Source organism: Cupressus sempervirens, chromosome 3, assembly GCF_028749045.1.
Source record: "Cupressus sempervirens isolate cs-2001-9-10 chromosome 3, ASM2874904v1, whole genome shotgun sequence".
Classification (NCBI taxonomy): domain Eukaryota; kingdom Viridiplantae; phylum Streptophyta; class Pinopsida; order Cupressales; family Cupressaceae; genus Cupressus; species Cupressus sempervirens.
This window is the reverse complement of record NC_143120.1, coordinates 664249193-664274307: the sequence shown is the minus strand read 5'-3', so window position 1 is coordinate 664274307 and position 25115 is coordinate 664249193. Positions and strand designations below refer to the sequence as shown.

Genomic DNA, 25115 nt, shown 5'->3' with positions numbered 1-25115 from the left:
TTATGTACAACTCCCAATCTCTGCAGACAGAACTACTTCTTATCACATTATCAACAATTGTTCTTGATAAAATGTGTCCTAGTAAGTCCTTTGGTAGATCTGTTAATAAGCAGGGATTCTGAGAATATCCCACTTCTTGTTCTTCTATGTTGGTTTGCAAACATTTGCATTTGCAGCTCAACTCTTGCGGTCTCATTTCAGATATATTGGTTTTTGATGATGTAGGGAGCTAATTATTGATAGATTCATCTGCAATTTTGTATTCTAAAAAGAAAAAATTAGACTGCTGGTTGCATGGATCAGAACTGAGGTTCAAATCGTCTTAGATGTGAGATGGGTAGATGGACAGTTCTTTGAAAGAATGGCAGAAATAGTTTGTCTTTTCTACCATAAGGACGTGGTGGAAATTGAATGCCAAATATATAAGGATATTTGTACGTAATATGATTATTCCGAATGAACTATTTGAAGATGTCAGACTTCACAAAATTATAAAACTTTATTAGAACTTTTTTTATCAGATCTATAAGATAATTAAATTAAATAAGCACAGGAAGCACACACTCCATATCTCACAAAATAAAGCCTCATACCCAACTGGTATATAGATGGATATATAAAACCATACGATTATATTCAGATCATCAAAACATAATTAAAATGTCAACATAAATATATGTTCTATATGAAATAAAACCATACGATTATATCCATCGAATGTGATGTGAACCACCAAAATTAAGCAACATCCAACTGTTATAAAACGATTGTCATAACTATGTCAAACATACTAACTAAAGCCCTAAAAACTTCATTCGAACATATTCTGCTCTCTCATCATCATTCATAATCAAGAACCCTTTTGCTCTATCAGAATCAGCCACAAAGGTGTCAAACGGCGTAATCAAAGTGCCCATACTAAGTTCACCAGTGGCTTTTAGTGCAGCATAGACCTTTTCCAAATCTTTTGTCTTACGCTCTTCACTCAATTCAATAACTTGGGACTTGAGGAGGGTCTCATTTAGCTTATCGATTGAATGAGACATCCCATCCATAGAATTAGCCATACTAGCCTTCATCCTCTTCGGCCCTCCTTAAGGATGATGCTGAACGAGTATGTTTCCCAGTTGCTGTACTAAACTGATTGGACATTGGAATACTTGTATCTTCCGCATCCAGATCAGCAGCAGCCCCAATAGGTGTATGAATTTCATCGTTATCATCATTAAGATCTACTGTCTCATCCATATTGTGACCTTGTGCTTCTTGTGCAGTGCCGGCAATGGCACCCTCAACGATATCATTGCCCACAATCAAGGCAAGGTCATTATAGTATTGGAAAGATTGCCTTTTAAACACTTTAACACTTTTAAATTCCTTCCTCTGCATGTTGTCAAAGATATTGAATTATTCATTTGATTATCAATAATAACTTAATTAGTCATTAAATAACATTAAAATATTCAAATGGACATGTTACCTTAAGCAACTCATCCCAAACAGTTTTGTCAGCATCCATAGATTGCGTAGACTCATTCCACGCAAAACCACTAGTATTTTTCAGCTCCTTCATTATTCTGTAACCTTGTTTCCAAGTTTTTAGTTTATTTTTGAAATTGTCCTTAGACAAGCTCATGTTCATATCTGCATTAAACTTTCTTTCAATAGCTGTCCAGGCTTCTTTTTTGAAGCCTCCCTCTCCTTTCCTTCCAAGCATGACTTGTTCATGTAGCAAGTCCAAAAGCTTACGTTCCATACACGGTTTCCAAAATACCTTTTTCGTAGAAGGTGGTGTTTCAGCTACTTGAACGTCATCATTATCTATGCTCATTATCTCTGCAAAAATTAAGAGTACCCATTTCATTAAATATTATCATGCTTATCATTTTCCTTCTTCATCTGACTGATTTAATCACAGAGATTCTGCTCAGTTAGATTTTTAGCTCAGTTAGTATAAAGATAGTACTAAATACTATCAATACCATTAATACCCCTAAGCTTCTGTTGCATACCATCAATACCCCTGTCTAGCAGCCGCTTGTAATTTTCTCTCCAAAATAGTATAGTCTAGTTTAAATCAGAAGATTACACATTTTGGTTTTTTTAATTTTTCGTTTTGTAATTGCTAATTATAAAATGGATTAGCAGGGGCTATTCTAGTACGTACCTTTTAGAAACCTCTATCTAATTGCAAAGTTGAAACTTGAAATATCTCAAACATTTGAACCTCCATGTTTTGGAGGTTTGAGCCACCAGCCATCTCCTAGCAATGTAAGCCTTTTTTAACTCAGGAGAAATGCCCTATAACATAAATGATGTCTGTGAGTTAAACCAATTCCTGTGCGAATCTCTGTAAAAAACCTCTTATATTTGATGGAAATGGTTGGTGGCTGAGAAATGATGCTAAATCCGTTGCATTTTGTAGCCTATTATAGAAAGTGTCTATTCTTTCTGGTTTCTTTTTGTGTATGCACATCTTGCATTTTTATCTTTTAAATATGTTGTTCTTGCTGTATTGGACACTGAGTGCCCAGCAATATTCATAATAAAAATCCCTACCTCAATGAAATTTCTTAAGCTAAAATGAAAAACAGATAATCTCATTTTCTTTAGTATTTAGCATCTATGTTTTGCTATTAATTTTGCTCCCCATGTTATTCAAGAGCATACATGGATTCAGAAAGACTACAAATGTTATGCCTACAAGGTGTTCTACTAACATATGGGCTTTCATGCCTTCATCTATGTCCACAGAACCTTCATCAGACCCGAATGCAGCAAAATCATATGATGCTGGACAGATTTAGGTGTGTCTGTTATATTGCCTTTGGCAGTGAATTTCTGCTGAAATTTTGTTAACTGCCGCAGAGATGCAGTGTAGACGATGAAGAAAATTTTCAGACAGTGTATGATCTTCAGTGATATTGCCTTGAGAACTTTTGCATGGGTGGTCATTTGCAAGAACTAACGTTAAATCATTAATGCAGGGGGTTTAAGAGCCAATTGGCTGATGGCTTTAGTTTTGGTCTCCATTTCAGTGCCAATTGCTCTGGTGATGATACAATCTTTTGCATAAACTGACCCAAGATATTAGGCATGTACAGGCAACATAAAGGCAAAGAGCAGGCAGATTTACCCTTCACTCACCCGAAAATGGACAACTAATAACCCATCAACTATCAAGCAACAAACAAGGCATCTCTATGTGCATCTCTGGTCATAAGAGAGTAAAACAAACAGTAATGCATGGTGGTAAATGGGCTGTGCATTTTACGGAAAATGAGTAGGACCTAAACTTTAAATTACAGGGTTCATTGATCATGTCAGTCCAACTGGTAACTGTATTATCCAAAGTAAAGGAGGACCGATTTGTCAATTGAATAGCACGAGAACATATAAATTATGGTCCACTACAAGTTTCCAAGTTCAGCACATTTCCTGAAGGTATGATTATTTACTGATCACATATGGGAGTGATGAAATGTTCCGAAGAATACGAATGTTTCTCATCTAGCAGTTATAAGCCCACATTTTAATAAATGTTATATATTTTTGTGAATTGTCAGGTGAATCTTAAGAATTGTTCTTTTGAGTGCATGTAGCTGCAAGATAATATTTGGCATAAACAAAATCATTAATGCACCAGAGAAGTCAAGCATTAGAAAGGTTTTTAGTTTTCCACTTTTTTAATTTCAAATATCACTCATGCTTTTGAAAGTGAAAGTACATAACTTATTTCTATTTCAATAACATGTGAGTCAAAAATTAGAATGAAAAGTAGCAATTGAATTGACCAGCTTAGCAACCAGAATCAGACTTGCTTGGATTCTACAATAAAAAGTGAGATTCAGGGGAGAATTTTCAAAATAACCAGTGATTATGTCCGAATGCTAAATAAAATTGCATAAGTCCCACAAAAATCAAAACTTAAAAGATACAGAAACATAAATAGACAATTGCACCTCGACATCTCTATTTCATTCCCTTGAGAAACTTAGAAGGAAACCTCCACAACTAATACAACTTACAGCTGCATGAAAAACTACTTGAACTATGCTGTCAAATACAGTGTTTCATTCAGTCTTATGAAAAACTTTAATTCCTTTGCAAGGTAATCTGTATATTAAACTTCTATCTTGCTCCTATCTTTATACTAACTGAGCAGGGTATTGAGTACTGAACTGAGATATGGAAAAAAATCGATATGTGTGGTTCCCCCACCTCATATGTATTTGACTTCTCATACACCTGTTAGTTCACCTGATTTGGAGAGTGAAATAGAAGTGTCTAAAGATAAATGTAGTGCAATTTTATCATGTTTTAATTCGATGAGAAAGTATCAAAATCCTCAACACAAGAATTACGAGCACATGTAATTTGTGAAAAAAGAAGAAATGATTCAAAATGATTTTTCAAATTTAGAGCTACAATAAGATTGTCTTGATTGTTGTAACAAGATGCACGAACAAAAAAAGGAGTTTACAACTAGTACTAAATACTACGCTTTCACAACTAAGATGGAGCTCTATAATCATCCCACATCCTTTTTGCTATTTCATCTCGAAACCTCCCCCAATCATCTCTATCATGTTGAGTCATCCCATATGTCTCAAATATTGGTACATCTATCCCCTCACTATCATCTTCCTCTTCAATGTTAACTTCAAAAGTAATGCCGTCTTCTATGGTTATGAAGTCGTGCAGTATGCAACACACCAAAACAATCTTTGTTTGGGTCCTGATTTGATATGAAGTCGCATGTCTTAGGATAGGAAAGCGCTGCTTCAAAATGCCAAATGTGCGCTCTATGGCATTCCTGAGCGATGAGTGCCGGTGGTTAAACAACTCTTGTGGAGTGTTTATTGGGTTTGCCCTTGAGAACTCTTTTAGGTGGTAACGTGTGCAACGATAAGGCGCCAGAAACCCAAGTACATTGGGATATCTAGCATCCACTAAATAATATTTTCCTACATAAAATGACGTATATTAATATATTTTATTAAAAAATGTCATATGCATCAGTATATAAGTATATTTGACATACCAAGGGGGACTACCAATGGATCGGATCTTGACAAGGCCGAAGCTAGAACACGACTATTTGCAGCTGACCCTTCCCATCCAGCAAGGACGTACTGAAACTTATAATCGAATGAAGACACACCCATAACATTTTGTGACAAGTTTCCTTTTCTGTCACGATATGGAGCTTGCATGTCGACATCAACAGTGACTGGAATATGAGTTCCATCGATTGCTCCCACACAATCCTACATTAGGAAAATTTATAATCAAAAGGACATGCAATAATAGAATTTAGAGTCGAGGAAACAAAAGTGTACCAATAGGGTATGTACCTTGAAGTACGGATCAAAATAGTCTTTCCCGCTAATTTCGTGAGGAGTGTGTGGACCAGGGGGCAAAAGATAATTCTCATGGAGTGCCAACACTGCCGTCAAAACCTTGTGGAAATATCGACTGGTTGTCTCTCTTGAGTGACCAAAGTTGTGAGCAATCTTACAATTTCTCAGATTATGGCCAAGAGTATGGAGAAACATTACCAGTTGTTCTTCTAGAGTTAAGTGCATGGTATTTGTGATGCTTCCTTTTTGCCTAAGAATATCTGCTAGACGAAAGAAGGCTTGTCTACTCATTCGAATTTGATCATGACAATCAGTCTCATTTGAATAGACAATATGTTTATAAAAGAGAATCTTGCCTCTTTTGCGCTTGCATATTGATCTTCTACTTTCTTGTGCAATTGCTGCTATTGATGCGGCAAAGGCTGCAAGACTAACTATAAGAGCACAAATGACTCGTCTCTTCTTAGCAACGTGCCCTAGAATACGTTTGTCTTTGAGTACATCCATCAACACCCTAAAACCAATGTAGAGAAACTTTTTATTAGATCTGTGGAATTACTAAAATACAACTAATCCTATGTTAAGAAATGATTAATGGCAGGAGAAAATATCAATTGCACATTTTAATAGAACTGGGATTAAAATATATTGCACCTAATAACTTTTCAAGAAATAAATCTACTATTCTTCAAGCATATAAAATATATTGCAGCAATATAATACAATACACCAAAATGCCCTATAAGATTGTAGTAACAGCAGTCATGACAATGTGACAAGTGTAGCATTCTAGTTGGCTGCAGGAAACACAGCCTGCTATACCACATTACGATCAGGCATCCTGTCAAACAGTTCACATGACTTATCTTTGCTTTCATTTTGCAAGCATGTCTCCCAAGGCAAATGCTACTACTTCATCTATTATTATCTCTTATCATTCTCCATCTCCTATTTTTTTCACTTAACCTTTTTTATTTTTACCTATACATTTGCGCTAACCAATTTGATTACAATGCAACTCTATCACTCTATCACATTCATGAGTCTTGTATGCTGATTATTTTTAATATTATTTTTACTTATACTATCTAATGATTCCTCCTATATATTTTTCTTCTATATAAATTTACTTTTTCCCTATTACTATTATACCTTTTATCTACTGTACTATTATTCTATCTTCGCTGTCTACTTTATTTTTATTTATGCTGATTATTTCTCTACATATTAATTATTCTTGAGATCAAAATCTGATGAAAACATGTCAGGAGCTCTCCTCAAATTAATTAACTTTTGCACTTTTATTTAATTAACTTTAATAAAATTTCATCAAAACACCCTTACCCTGGTTTGTTTCATTTAAACACCTCGGCCTCTTGTTCGAATGCGTCTTATGAGTGTTGGATGATTTTATTCAGGTCTGTATGATAAAGATTTGGCTGATCGTATGATAAAGATTTGGCTTTTAAACAAATGCAATGGAATTGAAATATTGTGTTTATAAAGACGAGTTTTGTGGAATTCAGACTCGAAGATTTTGCCTTTAATGGATGCTTTTATTAAATCACAATTTGTATTAATCATGTTATATTTGGAGGGCGGAGGGAGCAGTTACAAATCATTAATTAAATCACAATTTGTATTAATCATGTTATATTTTGAGGGCTGAGGGAGCAGTTACAAATCATTAACTTAATTTTTTATTCTAGAATATAATGGTTTGGGTGTAGTATGTGCTATATGATGCTTCATTGGTAAGTTATGTAACGATGATAACAAAAGATACTGATTATAGTATAGAAGACAAGATAATGATATGTAATGTAAGTTAAAGTTGACAAGTACAAGATGATTTTTAAAAAAAAGTTTAAATATGAAATTATTAATGGTGAACAGCCAACTGATCTTCAAGAACCTAGTTTTTGGAGGGCCAGCAGTAACTACTGGTGCAGCCTGTGGGCTCTATTAATAGTAAGGCTAGAGTTTTTGACTGGCAATTTTGTTCCCCATTTTTTTGCAGGTGCACCGGCAGCATTCAGGTTTGTTCGAAACTCATTCCAAGCGTTGTGATAAATATCATTAACAACAATATGAGCAAGAAGCCTCATACAAGGTATGCTCACCACATACTTAGATTCAAAGTCCAACAGTGGACTGAAGTTACGGGTAGGAAAGTGAGGATATAGTGCTTGGCCATTCCAAGCGTCAATTTTACCAGTGTTAGGCTTTAGAGCTTCATAGTGTCCCCAGGTTTGGCTAGGTCATCGAAATCATGAACATAAGGAATCAGATTATGTTCAGACTACAATGAGAACGAAAAATCATGTGCAATATCTTCCAATGGACTAAAGCTATGCTTCGAATGTGAATAAATCATTCTGGGGCAATGATACTTATAGGATATGCAAAATAAGGGATTCCATGAACATTGATCATTGCCATTTATACAGAATGAACTTGTTGAAAAAAATGATGAAGATTTTAAGGCATAAATAGTTCACAAGAATATAATATATCCTTCACAAAACACGATTCTCAAGTTAATTCAATTGCCATGCATAATAAAAGACTCATCATCGTCTGCTAGAATGCCATAGATTAGGGTTTGCAGAGCCAGAGAAATCAATTAGAAGGGAATATTTGAGTGGTGGAGATTGTCATGATATAGATGTAAGCAACTGGTGGCTATATGCGGCAGAGACACAAATTTTTCCCAACAATAACAACACAAAAGAAGAGGAATGCCCATCAAACCAAAATCAAAGAAAAAGAGAAATGTGGTAGTGCCAATTAGACAAGAAACAGTTCCAACCCACCAAACAACATGATCAAATAATAAAACAAACAAAGAGGACAATGGAGTTTTAATAGAGAAAAGAGAAGGAACAACACAACTATTTTTTCAGAACAAGAGATCCTTAGATGGAAGGACAACATGACGTACTGGTAAAGTTGAAACAAATTAGCAAATATTGGAACAAGAAAACCATTTGGCAAGTCCGGACAGTAGGGAACCACTAGAAGACCAGTCCAATCATGATTGGCCCTCCAATTTAGTTCAGTTAGATCTCTGAAGATATGGAGGACTGAGAGTAAAAGAGACATTTGATTCATAAGATGGGTTGTTAATTCACAGGGAATAATAGAGAGGAAAAAAGAGGAAATCTCTTTTGTAAGAGGATAGTGCACATCGCATTCTTCTGCAATCACGAACAGGGTTCGAATTGTAGCCGCAAGCGAGCATAGTTAGGTAGTTTCTGCAATACACATTCGTTTTTTGTTCTCACGCTGAAAATATTATTAACCCTAATGATTAACTAGAGGATCCAATGCTTCATCACTATGAACATTACTTAGATACAATGAGTGTTAAGTGTTGTATTCGTTCTTACTAAAAATAGATTCTAATAAACAACTACTCATAAAACTAACTACTGATCGCAATATCACAGATTGATGGATCAATCAAAGTATTTGATAGCTCTTACCGAGTAAAACCAAGAATGCCAATGCTGCTAAATGAAATGAAGGAAGAAAATATCAGTGCTGAGAATGCAAAAATAAATAGATCTGAGGTGAGCAATGGAAATATTTACATTAGAGCTGGGAGAACCTGTAAATCCTATTGTTGTGCCTTCGGAGAAAAGTAAACCAGAGAAACAGGAAGTAGACATAATTGATGTGGAGGTTATGAAAAAGAATGTGAAACCAGAATCTACAATGGGATGACTGGAAAAGATGAAATAGACATCGTGGAACCTGAGTTTGACAAGCTAAATGAGTATAAAGATTCTCTCTCCAGCGGTGAACTTACTTCCAACCAAACTGAAGATAAATCAGATCAGACCTTACAAAATTCTAGTCCTATTAAAGTGGATTCACCTCAGGAACAGGAAGATACATGCAAAGCCTCAAACAATGAAATGCAGAAGCAAGATGTGATTGGGGTAGATACCAAGAACAAGAGTGTAGAGAATGGTATGTTGCTAACATTACATCAATAGGTATTGTTCGACTTGACCAAAATTACAATACAAATTAGTCCATCTTCACTTTATCAATGCATTTCAAGCTTAAAATACAGTTTATGATTATTATGTGATCAGACATGGGGAAGTTTTGAGCTTGAAATGCGAAAAAACAGAGGAACCCCTAAAAACTACACAGAGGCCAGCAAGCATCATGTGAAGAAAAGATGTCATTATATCTCGGACACTAGATGACAATATATCATCCAGAGAATGATTTCATACAAAAACCTAACTATACATACAACGGGATCGATTTGTGCTTTAGCAAACTACAAGATCCAAGTGAAGAATCATTTTCCATCTTTATGATGATTGTACAGAAACAGTAAAATTCTGTTATCAAATATTTGGAGCCAGGAACACATACCGGTGCTTTTAATGCAATAATGAGTGAAGCCATGGAGTTGGAGCAAGTGGAGCAAGAGAATGTTACAATCTGCGACCCACATAAGTTTATGTACGCATGGATCGATCTGAATGAGCCATTTTTTCCCTGATTAGCTGAGCAGCACGCATCAAATGGATAAGAATGGGGAGGTTAGAGGAAGTTGAGGAGTACAAGAAAGGTGAGTTCCTTTAATGGCCGTTTCCCCAACAGTTGGGCAGTCTAATTAAATAAACTGGGCCTTCTTTTTCAGTCCACTGTGCTCATGACGTGTTATATTTGTTTACATCCCTCCCAACGGCTCTTTTGGATTGTGACAGCTAGCCAGTGGAGATTTGCATCTTTTAAACTGTTAGGTACACACATCGTGTGCCATTCATTTCCTGCAAAGAGGAAATAAAGAGGGTGTGTGTGGTTTTCACGGGTTACGATGTGCTTTTCGAGCCACGAGAATGTGTTGATGATTTGGGTAAGTGCCAGGTGCTCCCTTTCAGTAGTAAAGACAAGCAGATTTCTTTTTACTGTGGGGGCCCTAAAATGCAAATACACATTCGGCCAGTCCTAATAAACCCCAGATTCGTTAGTTCTGATAAACCCCAGATTGAAAGTATTTTGCCTATTGATGATAAGAAATGTCCATACCTGTAGAGAACGAGTAGAGGCCGGGACGAGCAAGGTGTGAACCAGGGGAGATGTGCAACGAGCAAGGCGTGGACCAGGCCAGGCGAGATGTGCAGAGGCGGGAACGAGCAAGGCCAAAAATGTGGTCGAGCACTAAATATCCATCGCGGACCTGACAAAACATTTTTTTTGCAATAATTTGTAATGCTCAGTTTTGTAAAAATGGAATTAAAATGGGAATGTGGACAATTCCACCTATTTTGGTGGAAGACCGAATCCTTGTTTTGGGGGGCAAATAAGGATACCGGATCCCACTTTTTTCTAATTCTCATTCCCATTCAGCGGACCCAAATAGTGGATATGAGAATCTTGAGAATTCCATATTCTAATTCCAGCTCTAATCCACGAGCCAAACGGGCCCTTAGTGTCATCCTCCATAATCCTTGCTCGTTGGTGGTTCCCTGAATCAAAAGAATCTTCAAACCACTTGCATAACAGAGATATAGATGACGAATATCCCTAAAGGCAAGCTCCAACTTGTAATCAATATACTACTCACTGAGAAAGATACTTAGCTTCCTGATATCAAATCCAAACTCCACGGCAACGAAATTACCAGAATTCCAAAGAAAAGAGAATACATTCTGCGATATTAAATTACCTAAGTAAAGCTTCCCTTCCTCAATATGAGTTGGCATATGGATTTTGCCTTGGCTACTATGTCTCTCTCTAGATACTCAGATGTTAATTTATTCTGACTAATTGTAATAAGACCCCCGCTTGCCAATCCCTGGACTAACTTTGCTAAATCGGGGCTTGCAAATTGCACATGAGCATACATCCTCCGCTTGTTTGATTTCGGTGTCCTCAGCTTACATGCGATTACTGTTCCCTTCCTAGTAATTTCTTCCAGCAGTTCAACGAGCCCTTTATGGATCTTGTACTACTAGTAAATTTGATAGTTGAATGCTCCAGCTACTATCCATGGCTAAGCTCCCGATAATTATAGCTACACTAAAATGACCACAATCAAAGACATACACTATAATATGTAATCACAGTAATTAATGTAAAAGTATATTGATCTCTGGGCAATTTCTAATATTTGATATATGATCCCATGATGTGAAAGTTAATTGCTGACGAATTATAATTGGCACTCGGATAACTATGAATCAGCTAGACAATAGAAGTGATCTCCAAATGCAAACTAATTTTGAGCCTGAACAAGTGGTTTCTACCCTTCATATTTGTTTATATAACTTATTTCTATCATCTTTATTTTCTTTTCAACTTTTGCAGCATGGCTCTGATACCATGTTGAAGTAACTGAGATCGTTTTTGCAAATGTATTTTCATTGCCATTGTAATTGATGATTTCCAAATGCAGATTTGAATCTCATATATGTATAATATGAGAGGAGACATGTCTCTTCAAGAGACATGTCTCTATAGTTAATCACCATTTAAATTATCAATAACTATATGCATAACTTATTTTTAACATGTATATAATATTAATATATTAACCATATATGTAATATAATATAATATTATTATATTATTATATAATAATATCTAATGCATAATATATATAATATATATTATATTACATATATCATATGTATATATTATATATATGAGATATATAATGCATAATATATAATATATATTATATATATAAGAATCATGAATAACAATTTATTTGAAAAGATAAACACAAATTAGTATATCAAACAATCAATGTTTTAATTCTACTGATGCTAAAACATTAACAACTATTACCATAAGTTTGGTCATATGAAGTTGGAGAGTTGTAAATGCTTAGCCACTCAAGCCAAGCAATCTCGTTTACAACCTCAAACTCATGCTATGGAGAACATTAAGAAGGGTGAGTTTGCCTTTTACGCATTCATGGCTAAAAGATGTGTTGATCATGTAAAATACTCCACCTAGTATATTGATTCAAGTATCTCCTACCACTTCACTCATTGCTCAGATTGGTGCACATATTTTCAGCCATTATTAGATTTAGTTACTTTTGAAGAAGGGGAAGAGTACACTGTTTTCAGCAAAGGCAATATTAAGATATAGTCTAGAGGAAGGAAACTGATTTTCCTTGATGTGTGCTATGTTCTAGGAATTGAACTTAACCTTCTCCCAGTTTGTCAAATTCTAAGACATTCCCCTAGGCTAGACGTAACATTTAGTTCACATCAATCTAGTGTCATTCATCGAGAGACTTAGTCTACTATTGTTGTGGGTCTTGAGGATCATGGTCTATATAGACTAGTTGACTCTAGAAATTCTCAGGAGCTTTCAGTGACAACCCATCACTCTTCTGTAAGTGAACTATGCTAGTTACGATATTAGCACTATCTTTCTCAACTTGTTTCGGAAGATGTTATTGGATTACTAGAGACTCAAACTCAGAATCTTGGAGTTTGTAGAGCATGTTAGGCTAGGAGGCAACATCGCACTCCATTTTTCGATTATGACTTTTGAAGAGCTTCTTAGGTATTACAAATGGTCCATGCTACTATTTGTGGACCTATGGCTTGTCCTATTATTGGCTCCAGGTATTTTTCACTTTTCGTTGACAAATTTACTTATAAAATGTGGGTGTGCTTCCTTCAAAAATTAGAGGTGTGTCTCTTATTTCAAAAGTTCAAAGCATTTGAGAAAAAGAGTTTGGTCAATGTACTATTACTCTTAGAATTGACAACGGGGAGAATTCTATTCCTCTAGCTTCCATTTCTATGAACAACATGGAAACCAATCCACAACACCCTACAATCCTCAACAAAATGGTGTTGTTGAGCGACGAAACTGCACGAGCACCAAAATGTCCTAGTCTATGCTTGAATACAAGAGTGCACTAAAAAAATCTTGGGCTGAAGCAATCCACACTGCTGCCTATCTTCTCAATCGCTCCCTGACACTGGCTGTTAAGAAGCATACTGCAAAAGAGGCTTGGTCGGGTCGTAAGCCCAAAATCAATCATCTCAAAGTTTTTGCCTCATGTTTTATCTAGATCCCTGATGCTGAACGCACCAAGATGGATGTCAAGAGCCAAGAACTCATGCTTACCGTCTATAATGATAGTACAAATTATATTGCCTAGTTGACATCAAAACTAATCTTCTCATCTTCTATAGAGATGTGGTCTTTGATGAGGAAGGCATGCCATTTCAACTCTCTTCTCCAATTATGAATTCCGAGGACTAGTCTCTCAAATTTCAAGAATCAGATGTATGTCTTCCACTAGGTCCATGTGATGGGAGGGCTCCCATTGGGAAGCCTCCAACTGTTCCTATTACCATTCCTATTCCAATCTCTCCACTAGTTCTTTCTTTTGCAAGATCACCTAGTACAATTACATCACCCAATGTTCCTCAGGATTCATTTGATCATTTGTTTGATGTTGATGTTTCTGTTGCACCCCCTGTTTTTGATGTTGGCACCTTTACACTTTGACCTAAATGGCAGGCTATGATGATTGATGATCTTCATAATAATGAGCTCATCGAGGGTAGAACTACTCGAAAGAAGAAGAAACCTCTAGTCTCTATAAATTTTGCTCTTATGGTCAGCATTCACAGTGTATGAACCTCAAACGTACACAAAGGCAAAAGGAATACTTGAGTGGTAAGAAGCTACGCAGATTGAGCTTCATAGTTTGTTGGAAAATTACACTTGGGTTATATTAGATCGTTGTTTAGGAAAGAAACCCATAAGATGCAAATGGGTCTACAAAGTCAAATACAAAGGCTGATGGTGCTCTAAATAAGTACAATTTTTGTCTTCTTGTTAAAGGGTTCTCTAACCATGAAGCAATTGATTATTAGAAGACCTTTGCTCCAACAACTATGAGCATCTTCAAATTAGTCCTAGCATGACAACTTAATGTAGCTAGAAAGTTCATCAAATGGACAAAAAGAGTGCCTTTATATGGCCTTTGAAACATTCGTCCATCCTCCATTATGTTCCTCCCAATCAAGTTGACATCTCAAGGCCAGAGCTCTACTATTGTTGTTGAATTCATATGGGTCCATTAGAGTTAGAAACATATCTTTGGTTGACATCAAATTTGAAATAAAAGGTACCAGATAATCCTTAACATGATCGATTAGAATCTTCCTTGCCATGATCTTGTTCTTTTTCCATTGTGTTTTTCCAGCTTCTTTAGAAGGTTCTTCTACTTCAAAATTCACATATTCAAGATCATTCTCTTCGATCACAATTAGAATTCTAAATGTCCATTCAGAGAAATTTGATAATCTGTCCAATCTCTTGTCAACTTTGAATCCGTTGACCATTGTAAAGAGCTAAAACTAACAAACTGAAAGTATAGCAAAGGAAAATGTATAATTTAAAGATTCTGGTTCTAGATCATTTCCTTAGACCCACTCTCCTACCATGTTAAATTGTAATGTCCCCATTTTTAGCAGGTTCCCGCAGTTGGCCAGGTCAGTTCACCATCGCGACCCTCGTGAGCTAAGAATGGGATTTGAAGGTCTCAGTTGTGTGGTTATAGGCTTTTGAATAGCCTATGGTGTGTTTTGGCTTTGTTTGAGGGACTTAGTATTTATATTAAGTCAATCTGTTGGTTCCGATGAGCTCAGTTGAGTTAGAGGAGTTTGAGGATGCTCTCAGTTTTTATTTCAGGCTTCCAGTTTGAGCTTCAAGAATCTTGGAGGGAGTGTCTATTTATAGTAAGTCACCTTGTTAGGTTCATTCATCATCTTTCATCATCAGGATCACTTTCGTGTTGTTAGATTTTGATTCTGATGCCTCTTCAGTTGTTTTCGCAAGATGGGTGAATTATGAATTATTCTTCATATAAATATGCTGAGGTTGCTATTTTTGATAGTGTTGTTTGTTGGTCACCTCAGTATCATAGCTCGTTAGAACCGGGACAAAAAGTTTTAAATCGTGGGAACAAGAAATAGTGGCCTTACTTTTCAGAATTTTAAATTATGGTGGAAAAGGTCATTTTCAGAGCCAAAAACAATTAATAAGTCAGATTTTAATGGCACTTTACTATATTTTAATGTTGTATGTGGGAAGCTTCTTAAGTGAAGTTCATTTGGGAAACTTTGTACCATTTGGAGAATATAAATATGAGCCCATTTGATGAGTAAAGCATCCAATTATTTGATTATCTTATTTTGCTTCTGTTGTCTTTGCGACATTTCTGAGTCTGATGTTTGTGCCCTTGCTGAAGCATAAGGGTTTGGGATCTATAGCTGAAGTATTATAGATTTAATTCTGAGAATCCGCAGTTAAGGTATTGTAAACTTTTGAGTTTTACTATCGTCTCCTCTTTCTGTATTAATTGTGGCCAAGGAGCATTTATACAATTGAATATTATAATTTCTCTGTTGTTGGACGAGGGTTTAGTCTGCAGATTGGAGTTTGTTTTGGGCAGCATTTGTAATGGTAGACTGTGAACGCTAGATTGAAATTGTACTAGGCAGCTTTTAGTTTGACTTTGCAATTACATTCTACGGCAAAGACCATGTTCTTAATTTGTAAAATTTAGTTTATATTACATAGTTTGAAAGTAAACAGGCTGGCTTCAAATTCTGATTTATAATCAGCCAACAATTAAATTCGCTTTTCATTATATTGCTATATGGTTTGTTGATGAATGAATTCAGAGGCTGGTGTGAATCGTTTCAGAATTGTTTATTGGTGTTTGGTATTTATTTATGCAAAACTTATAAGGCCAAAATTAAGTAAATTTGTGATTAGTTTGCTGTACATCCTGATATTGTGTTTGAAAATTTAAGACATCATAGATTTAGTGGTAATTGGGCTTCTTGTCAAGTGTTTGATAAAATATCAAACCATCAAATGTGAAAAAAATTGATGCTTGATTTAGCTCTAACTAGACAGAGTTATTACAGTATTATTAGAGCTTGCTTGCAAAGTATTTGACGAAATGTAAAAAAACTGAATTATAAAAGAATTTGGTGTTTGTTGAAGTTATAACCGGTTGGGGTTATTACATAAATTTCGAACCAGGGTATAGAAATCGCAATAAATAGAATTCAAAAACACAAAATAACAAATAACACACCAGAGTTATTGTAAGAAAAACCTTCCTCTTTAGGGAAACAATCCAGCCTGCAAAAATGATAATGCCTTTATTTAGATCTCAAAAACATTACAGAATACTTGCTTATGATTGACGTCTTCAAGTAGACAGTAAATAAGCCTGCCTTTTATTCTAACAAATGTCTCACAATGTCATAGACTTCTAAAATGGCTGATTACAAACGTAATGATTCATACAAACAACTAAATGATCACACAAAGATCGTATGCAATTAGACAATACAAAAATAAATGAGTCTCTGTGCATATACACTTAGTGCGATGATCGTAGAACTAACAATACATTGTGATAATAGCCCTTGCTAAATAATCAACTTGAGTTTTTTGTCTAAGAATTACCTTTAACAGAAACAATGCCATTCAAATGAAGAGCTGCTCAAAATTTGAAATGATAGTAGTTATGAATAACACGTGGCAACATAAAGTATGAACCAACACCTTTTATTTGAGAATCATCGAGCTTAATAGATAAGTTAAGATAAATGTATTAGTGTCCAACAAGAGACCACAAAAAGGGTTTAAGGGATTGAAAGCATACAACCAAGGAGGATAACAACAAGATCACCACATGGTGTCTGCAAAGAGTAGAGCAAAAGGAAACAAGAAAGCGAAAGAGAAGCAAGAACAAGAACAAGACCAGGAACAAAAACACCACCAAGGCAAGGACTAGGGAACCTTTCTTGGTGTAAAGAAGTCCAGAACAGAAGGGTAAGACCCAGGGCAACCAAGAATCCTAGTATGTCTCTGAGTACTCCTAGACAGGTGACATTACCAAGTAAGACCATTGCAATGTCTCACAAATCTGGAATGACTGATGGTAGAAGTGCCGATCGTATGCTTCACATGTCTAGCAAGAGGCAGATGCGAGAAGAAGGCAATGATAATCTGATTCGAAGACTAGCTCTAGGGAAAATGAAATTGTAGATAATGGTCATGGAGCTGCATTGTCTTCTGAAGGTAAAGTGTGAGACATCTTTGGTCTGTATAACTGAAGAAGGTGGAGAGGGATTGACAATCTCTAAATAGGCAGTAATATCTCCCTCTAATCTTATAGTAGGTGGGGCACCGGAAAATGAAGTGGGTCTTTGCCTCTTCTTCCACCAAGGGACATAGTAGATAAATTAGGTCCTCCCTATCAATATGTTTATTGATTTGGATCCGGTTTGTGAGAACACACCCAAAAGGAACCCAGGGAGCTACACACAGTGTGGCTCCAATGCCGTGACAAATAATTTGGGCATGTAATAAACCCATCCTGAATATCCAAAGACTGTTCAATGTAGAATGCCATCCGTGGATGTAATCCCCCCTTGGGATTACTCCATGTCATGGCAATGTACCATCTATAGATGTACAGTCTAACATACCTGTTCAACTTTACTATGAAGGAAGGAGGTGAGCGGGAGCATCCAGCGAGAACTTGAAGGGGGTAGGTTGTCAATCCCAATTCCAATCAAACCCAACAAAGTAGTGGCCCATGTGTACTAGCAATAGGCCTTGGTGGCAAAGTCAGCGTCGACCATGGCAGCTGAAGAGCAATAGGCCAGATAAGAGTAGTGGTGTTGACCCCCTGTGGAGTTCTGAAAGCCACAGAGACAAAGAAACTAAACCAATTCAAATATATCCCCTAGCCTAAAGGGGTGGGCCCCAACTCAACAAGAAGAATGTTGTGCAGAGTGGACTGATGACATCTGATAATATGTCGGAGGAGAAGCTTTAGAACTTGCTTGATAGATGTCCAATCCGAATTGATGAGGGAGAGGCCCACATCACGGAGCCAAAGAGGACATTCAACCTAACTAAGGAGTCCAGAAGGGACAACTTAGACCTAGTGTCCTAAAAATGATATTTGAAGCACTGTCTCTCTAGCATGGCAAGGTAACACATCCCTTTCTCGATCCTAGGCTGAATTGCTGGTCTCAAGCTGAAGTAGGGTCCAGAGGACTTAACCCTGAGGTAAAGTGTAAGAGGATGTATTCTCAACCGCCTACCCTTGATAGTAAAAATGTAGATGCGAAGTCTTCAAGCAATTGAAGAACATGACCCGAGTCTTTCTCAAGTTCACACCAAGCTGATGTAAGTCACAAAAGGATGCAAGTCCATCAAGAAGCGTATAAAGGCTCTCCAGAGAGGAGGCCATAACAATCACATCGTTAACGAAGAGAAGGATGGAGATCATGACCTGATGCAAGTAGCATCCATTACCAAGGAGTGAAGAGTCCTTGAGAAAAGCCTCAAGCTCATCGAGATAAATGCCAAATAAGGTGGGCAAGAGAGGGCAACCCTTCTTCACACCAATGGTGCTTGAATAGGATTGGAGAAACCCTTTGGAGACTTGAATTTGCCCTCAACAATCTTATAGAGCCTCACAATAGATTTCAAAAATACCTTGGAAATCCCAATTTGGAAGAGGGCTACCTGCGGGATGAAATTGAAGGCCTTACAAAAGTCCACAAAAAAACAATAGACTTTCGCTAAGCGATGTTGAGCCTCCTCAATAAGAGCACACATGGTCAAAATATGTTCGTAATCTAATAGTGTGTGCAAAACCCAACCTGGCCCATAGCTTGACAAATTCTCCTACCAAGCACTTTGGATAAGATAGTGTTCAATGCAATGACATAAAGTTTGGCAAAGGTGTGTCCAATCATGATGGTCTTGTACTTGCTAGGGTTAGATGTCACTCCGGGCTTATGTATCGGATAGATCATGTGCCTCAACCAAGACTCTGGGAAACCAACACACACTACTCTGCTAAAGAGCGTGGGAAGGAAAGAGCTCAAGAATAGGATGCCTAGCTTGAAGAGCTTAGCCTAGAACCATTCCTTATCCGCCACTCTATTGCATCTCATGGATCTAACAACCTCACAAACACTGGAGGTGGTGAAAATGTGGCAATGGGAAAGGGAGATGAGGCGAATAGAGGGGTGGCCAGGACTACCATAAAGCGTGGAGGTATGAGAGGTGAGGGAGTAGAGGTCAAGGGTGTAGGTTTGGAGGGGATCGCAGGGGAATAATGTGCGCTAGAAAAGATGGGAGTTGCGGATAAGCTTGTCACGAAAGCATCTACACTAGGAAACAATGAACAATCGTTTTTATGGCAAAGCGGTGGTAAGAAAGACGTAGATGAGTGTAGGAGGGGGAGCAAGCAACAAAGGCCGAGTGCAAAGAACGGTGAAAGTTTTTATAGTTGTCATCATACCACTAGTTCATAGGGCAGGTAATATGAAATTTGGGGTTGAGGGAGGAAGGAGTGGTGTGGTGCGGGATGGAGAGGAGTGTTGACACCCAAATTGCTGTGGCCAATAAGACAAACACAAAAGACACCTTGCTAGAGTCCGTGAAGTGGTCAGGGGGGATGAGACAACTAAAATGGAGGATGAAGAGGTCTTGATCATTCTCCAGGAAGAGGAAGAGGGTATGGGGGCGGGGCATAGCGGGTGAGGGGTAGGCGAAAGTGAATGAAGAGGTGAGAGGGGATGAAGAATGGGGGAGAATGAGTCACGAGGCTGAGGACGACATGATCAACTAGTAGGAGGTAGTCAAATTATAGATAGAGGGAATGAAGGAGGCACGGGTAATCATGTAGTCCAGCACTCTAGCACCACCACAGAGAGGTCAAAGGGTAAAGAGCTTAGAACTAAGGAAGCACGAGAGGCCATTTAGAATCACGAGCCCAGAAGACTCACAAAGCAGAAAGAGGTGGCAGCCATAATTGGGGAGATGCCCATGACAATCGTCAGAAGCATGCTACGAGCCCAAGTTGCTAGGATCAGTGTCCATTATGCATTCAAGATTGGTATTACGATTATCAAGAGGTGTTTTAAGGTCCCTCGTACATGCATTGAGTTCACAAGCACGCCTCACCTATTCATCATGAATCTTCCCTTGAACCAACTTCTTGACACCCAAAAGAGGTGCAGCCCCAGTATTGTTAGACAAAGAAATCCAAGTTTTAACTTTTTTCTCAGTTTTGGTAGATAGGGAGGAATGTTGAGCCACAATTTTAGTTTGCTTATCCTTCATGGTGCCTGACTCTCCTAGCTATTCGATGTCTGAGACTAAGTCAGACTTAATACCCGTTGTTTTAGTGGTGAAAGTGGTAGAGAAGCTACTCAAATGAGCTTGATTGGAATGTGTTTGCAGTTGGAGCATAGAGATTGTCTCTGTGAGAGTTGCCACATCTTTCAGTGTCAGGTTTTCTTGTTTTGAGCTTCAACAAATGTTTGACCAACCTCTGATAGGTTAGGGACGAAGGTGGTTGAGAAGGGGGAGCTTTAGCAAAAGTTGACATGGTGGGTGCAATAGATAGTAAACCACAGAGCCTAAACAAAAATGATTGAAACAAACAAGCAGGGACTTGGAAAGATAAATGCTCGGTAGGAAAGATTGAGCCACCGTAATGAAAGACACATCCAAAATAGGAGACACACATGCATACAGTTCCAGCCAGCAATAGACAGGAGCCCTTAATTGCTTGCTGCTTAGAAGAGATCGCAAAGAACACACCAAAATAAAAACATTGCACGGGTCATCAGCTATGGAATTTTGAAAGTCTAGGGTTTAGACAAGTTTGTCATGCAGAAAAAATTGCCATGTAGGAAATGTTTGTCGCATAGGATAAATTCGTGTAGATCATAAAAATTTCGAGCGAAAATATGTGCCAAAATTTGCACCGAAAAATTCTCGCAAGATCAAAACATTTCCCCCGGATGTACACAAAAATTTCGCACAAGATCTACAAAACAATTTCTGCGTAGGATCTACAAAAAATTTCCACCCAGGATGTGCACAACAATTTCCTGCAGGATCTACGCAAAAAATATCGCACAAGATCTACCCAAATTTGTGTAGGAACAACACAAAATTTCGTGCAGGTACCATAAAATGGAGAAAATACGTGCAAAAGAAAGATCTAAACCTTTCACATTGTATTCGCGCAATTTTTTTTTGTGTAGAACGTTGTTCGCGTAGATGAATTCGCGCGAGAGAAAAAATTGCGTAGAAAATAATATAAAATTCAATTCTCATTACAAAAAATAAAAAGTAAAAAATAAAAAAAAATCCAACAAGAGAACTGTCAACTTCAATTCATACGTGGAAGAGAGAACAGTTTGCATCCAACAAGAACCACATTAGATATGAGACACCTCAGCACACCTTTGATGCCACATTGTGCTTACTCGGTAACATGAAGGATACAAATAAATATAAAAGAAATATCTCCTGCATGAGATATAAATAAGATAAGATAAATTTATTAAATATTCAATAGGAGACACCTCAGCACACCTTTGATGCCACATTGTGCTTACTTGGTAACATGAAGGATACAAATAATTATAAAGGAAATATCTTCTGCATGAGATATAGATAAGATAACATAAATTTATTAAATATTCAATAGGAGACCACAGAAGGGTCTAAGGGACACCGACATGAATAGAGTCATGGCACAAACATGAGCATTTAGAAGAGACACACGAAGACAATGATAACAACAGAATGAAGAGCACCTAACTAGAGCGAATCAGTAAAAGAAGTACAACATCTTTGCAGCCTCATAGCAAAACATAGAACAAGAATCAACACCATCCATATTTACAAGTATAGCTTTATGAGAAACTCGATGCAGATAATCACAAGTATGAAGGAGCTCTAGCGCAGCTACCTTATCTTTAGCAAACACTAACCATAAATGGTATTGTTCTCCAAGATTTGAGGATGGATCCAGAAAACTTCTGAACATTGATGCAAAAACGAGAACTTCCTATAAATGGCAGTGCTCTTTAAGGGCCGAGGAGCACAAACTCAGAAAACTGATATTGTTGGTTTCAAAATGAGAACATTATTATAAATATCAGTGTTCTGCAAGGACTATGGAGAACAAACCCAGAAAATCCCAAAATGCTGGTGCCAAAGTAAGCAGTATTACATATGGTAGTATTCTCAAAGCATTGAGGAGAACAAATTTAGAAAAAATGAGAATGCTACAAAGAGTCTTGTCACCAACTAGAGCACATACTGAAATTCTAACCATCATTGAATACCAGGAGAGCCCTAAACCGAGCTCTTCAAGAATCCTAGAACTCTGTTAGCTTGCCCCGAAGTCTTTGTGAAAACCCAAAAATTCAGCAATGCTTATATATCAGTATGCCTCAAAATGGGGACATCACATTGAATAACCTCTATTGCAATGACATGCTGATCTGTGTTAGGTCCAGCCAATGTTGGTTTTTAATTTGGGTATCTGATTCGGTGATTCTTCTGTGGGGAATGTAGATATTTATAATTGCAAAAGAAGATTTTTCAATGGATAAGTAGAAATGATTTTTTACCAATGGCAAGTTTTTCCTAGTAAGTGATCATGCACCTAAATGGGACCAATCTTATCATTTGTTTTTGTTTGCATGATGATTTTTTTTCTGCCCCAATTTTTTATATTGTTCAAGCAGTGGGGATGAGCTTCTTGTTTCTTGAAGGGGGACCAAATATGCATTGTTTGGCTGAAGATTTGTACTGAGCATTTGGAGTTTGTTGGATACTCCAATACCCCAACTGTTCCAAGAGAATTTTAACATTAAAACTAGAAACTTATTTTTTGAATGGAATTTAGTCACGCATTTAGTAAAAACCTTGCAGATATCCACTCTAAATAAAAATGGCTGACTCAAACAATGGTGCATACCTAGCCATCCCTTTGCAAAATTCACAAACTAAAAACTTGTTCTTGCGAGCTTAGATGTATTTGCAAACTTTTATCAAAAAATCAAGCATGGTCTTCTCCTTAATCTGGTTTGTGTTTTATGCCTGGAAAATACATTTATGTGCTTTAATGACTTTCTCTATCGTGGATTGATTAATTGACTGTTATTCAGCTGCTTTATTCTCCTGGAAGCTGTATTTGGCAAAGGTATAACTGAGAAAGAACAAAAAGGTACAGACAAACAAGATAAAGTTTGAAATTTGATACAAGACGAAATTTTTGATATGAGTAATACTGTCAGAAAGCTGCTTATTTAAGAGCTAGATATGAATGATGACTAGAATTGATAGCTATCCATGCATCAAAGCCTATAATGTATTGGCAGCATATTCAAGATCATATAGGAAGATTGAGGGAGAACACTGAACAAAATGATGGTGTGGAACCAATCTTTTGGCATGTTTTTTTTTGGAGAATGTAGAAACTGGAATGCTTCCTAATGTATTTTTGGGTTTAAAATCCTGAGACATGAGATTCAGACTTTCCAGTCATTTTGAAGAATTTTACCTAGGAGTGGAAAAGATGGGTCTTGGATTCTATATTCTGGAAATGTTAATTGAAAGAGTCTGCTTACAAATGGCTGTGACCAAGTTTGGTGTCTAGATGGACTGATCTCCCTGACCTTTGATCATGAACATGTCATGATCAACATGACTGAGGATTTGGATGTGTTGCCATATGTTTAACATTGGCTAAGGACAGATGTTTTATTAGTTGTTGATTCTGGCCACCTTTATTAGTGACCATAATATCCTTGAGTGTATGTATATATATTTTTGTTCCTTCATGTACATTTTGAATATTTAATGTTTTTATTAGTACCCTCTTGTCCAGTTTGACTGTAATGACTTATTTTTCTTAGCCTAAAAAATCGAAATAATTTAACTAGTTCAAACATTATTTATTTAGACTGAAGAAGTGCTTGACTAAAATGTTGCTTGGATATGTATACAATTGCTTGAAAGTTGAAATTACTTGCAAAGATGGATGTTATTGTTGGTAAAATATATGCGGCATTTATAGCTAAGCGTGTCCTATTATTGTAGGTCAGTGATGCAGCATATGCATGGGGTATAATGGGAATGTTTACAGAGAGGATACATAAAAGAATTGAAGAAGATCCTTTTACATTACTTAAGTTGCAGTGTTTGTTTGTAAAACTTCGCTCCTTGTTAGACATGCCACTGCTACGAATTTCTCAGAGTGACAGGTACCGAATCTTATTCTTGGTGCATAGTCCTCTGTCATTGTAATACTGACAGGCTTTTTGTGTACATTGATCTGTCATTGGGTGATACATGTATATTTGTTTCTTTGTCATCTTGCTCCACTTGAATATTGTTTAATATTACTCCTTATATGCTTCCATGCGTCTCACCTGAAAATTCTCCAAAAAGAGAGCTTTTTATTGAAGTTGAAATCTGTTGGAATTTTTTTAATAGTGTGATCTCAAGTTAAAGTTTTCTATATCTATTTTTTTACCGAGGAACCTTAAATGTCAACATTATCAGATTTCGACAACCCTTTTGAAATGTATGAGATTTATTTCTATATTCAATTGTGTAAGTTTTTTAGCATCAATGTTTTAGATCACACTCCATGATCCATCATTAGGATGAGAGAATGCAATAATAAAATTATGCAAACTGAGCCACACTCAAGAGTCATAAAAAAAGGGACAAAGGAGGCACAAAGAACAAAAAAGTCAAAAAAAAAAAAAAATATGCAATCAATTCTAATGAAAAGAATGAATAAGAAAAAGACAATAAATAGGTTATAAATAGCCATAATATAAATGACAAATGCACAAAACACCAAAAATAAAT

The 25115-nt window shown here is 36.8% G+C and overlaps 1 protein-coding gene across 7 annotated transcripts in view; it reads left to right on the top strand.

The window, feature by feature from the left end:
- Positions 1-25115, top strand: part of LOC149568454 (uncharacterized) — a 334059-nt gene that overhangs the window by 61579 nt on the left and 247365 nt on the right. For all 7 annotated transcript variants that reach the window (XM_089821382.1, XM_089821379.1, XM_089821377.1 and 4 more), the window contains one exon: positions 24336-24499. In XM_089821382.1, coding sequence (XP_089677508.1) covers positions 24336-24499 — 164 coding nt within the window. The remainder of the gene's footprint in view (positions 1-24335; positions 24500-25115) is intronic.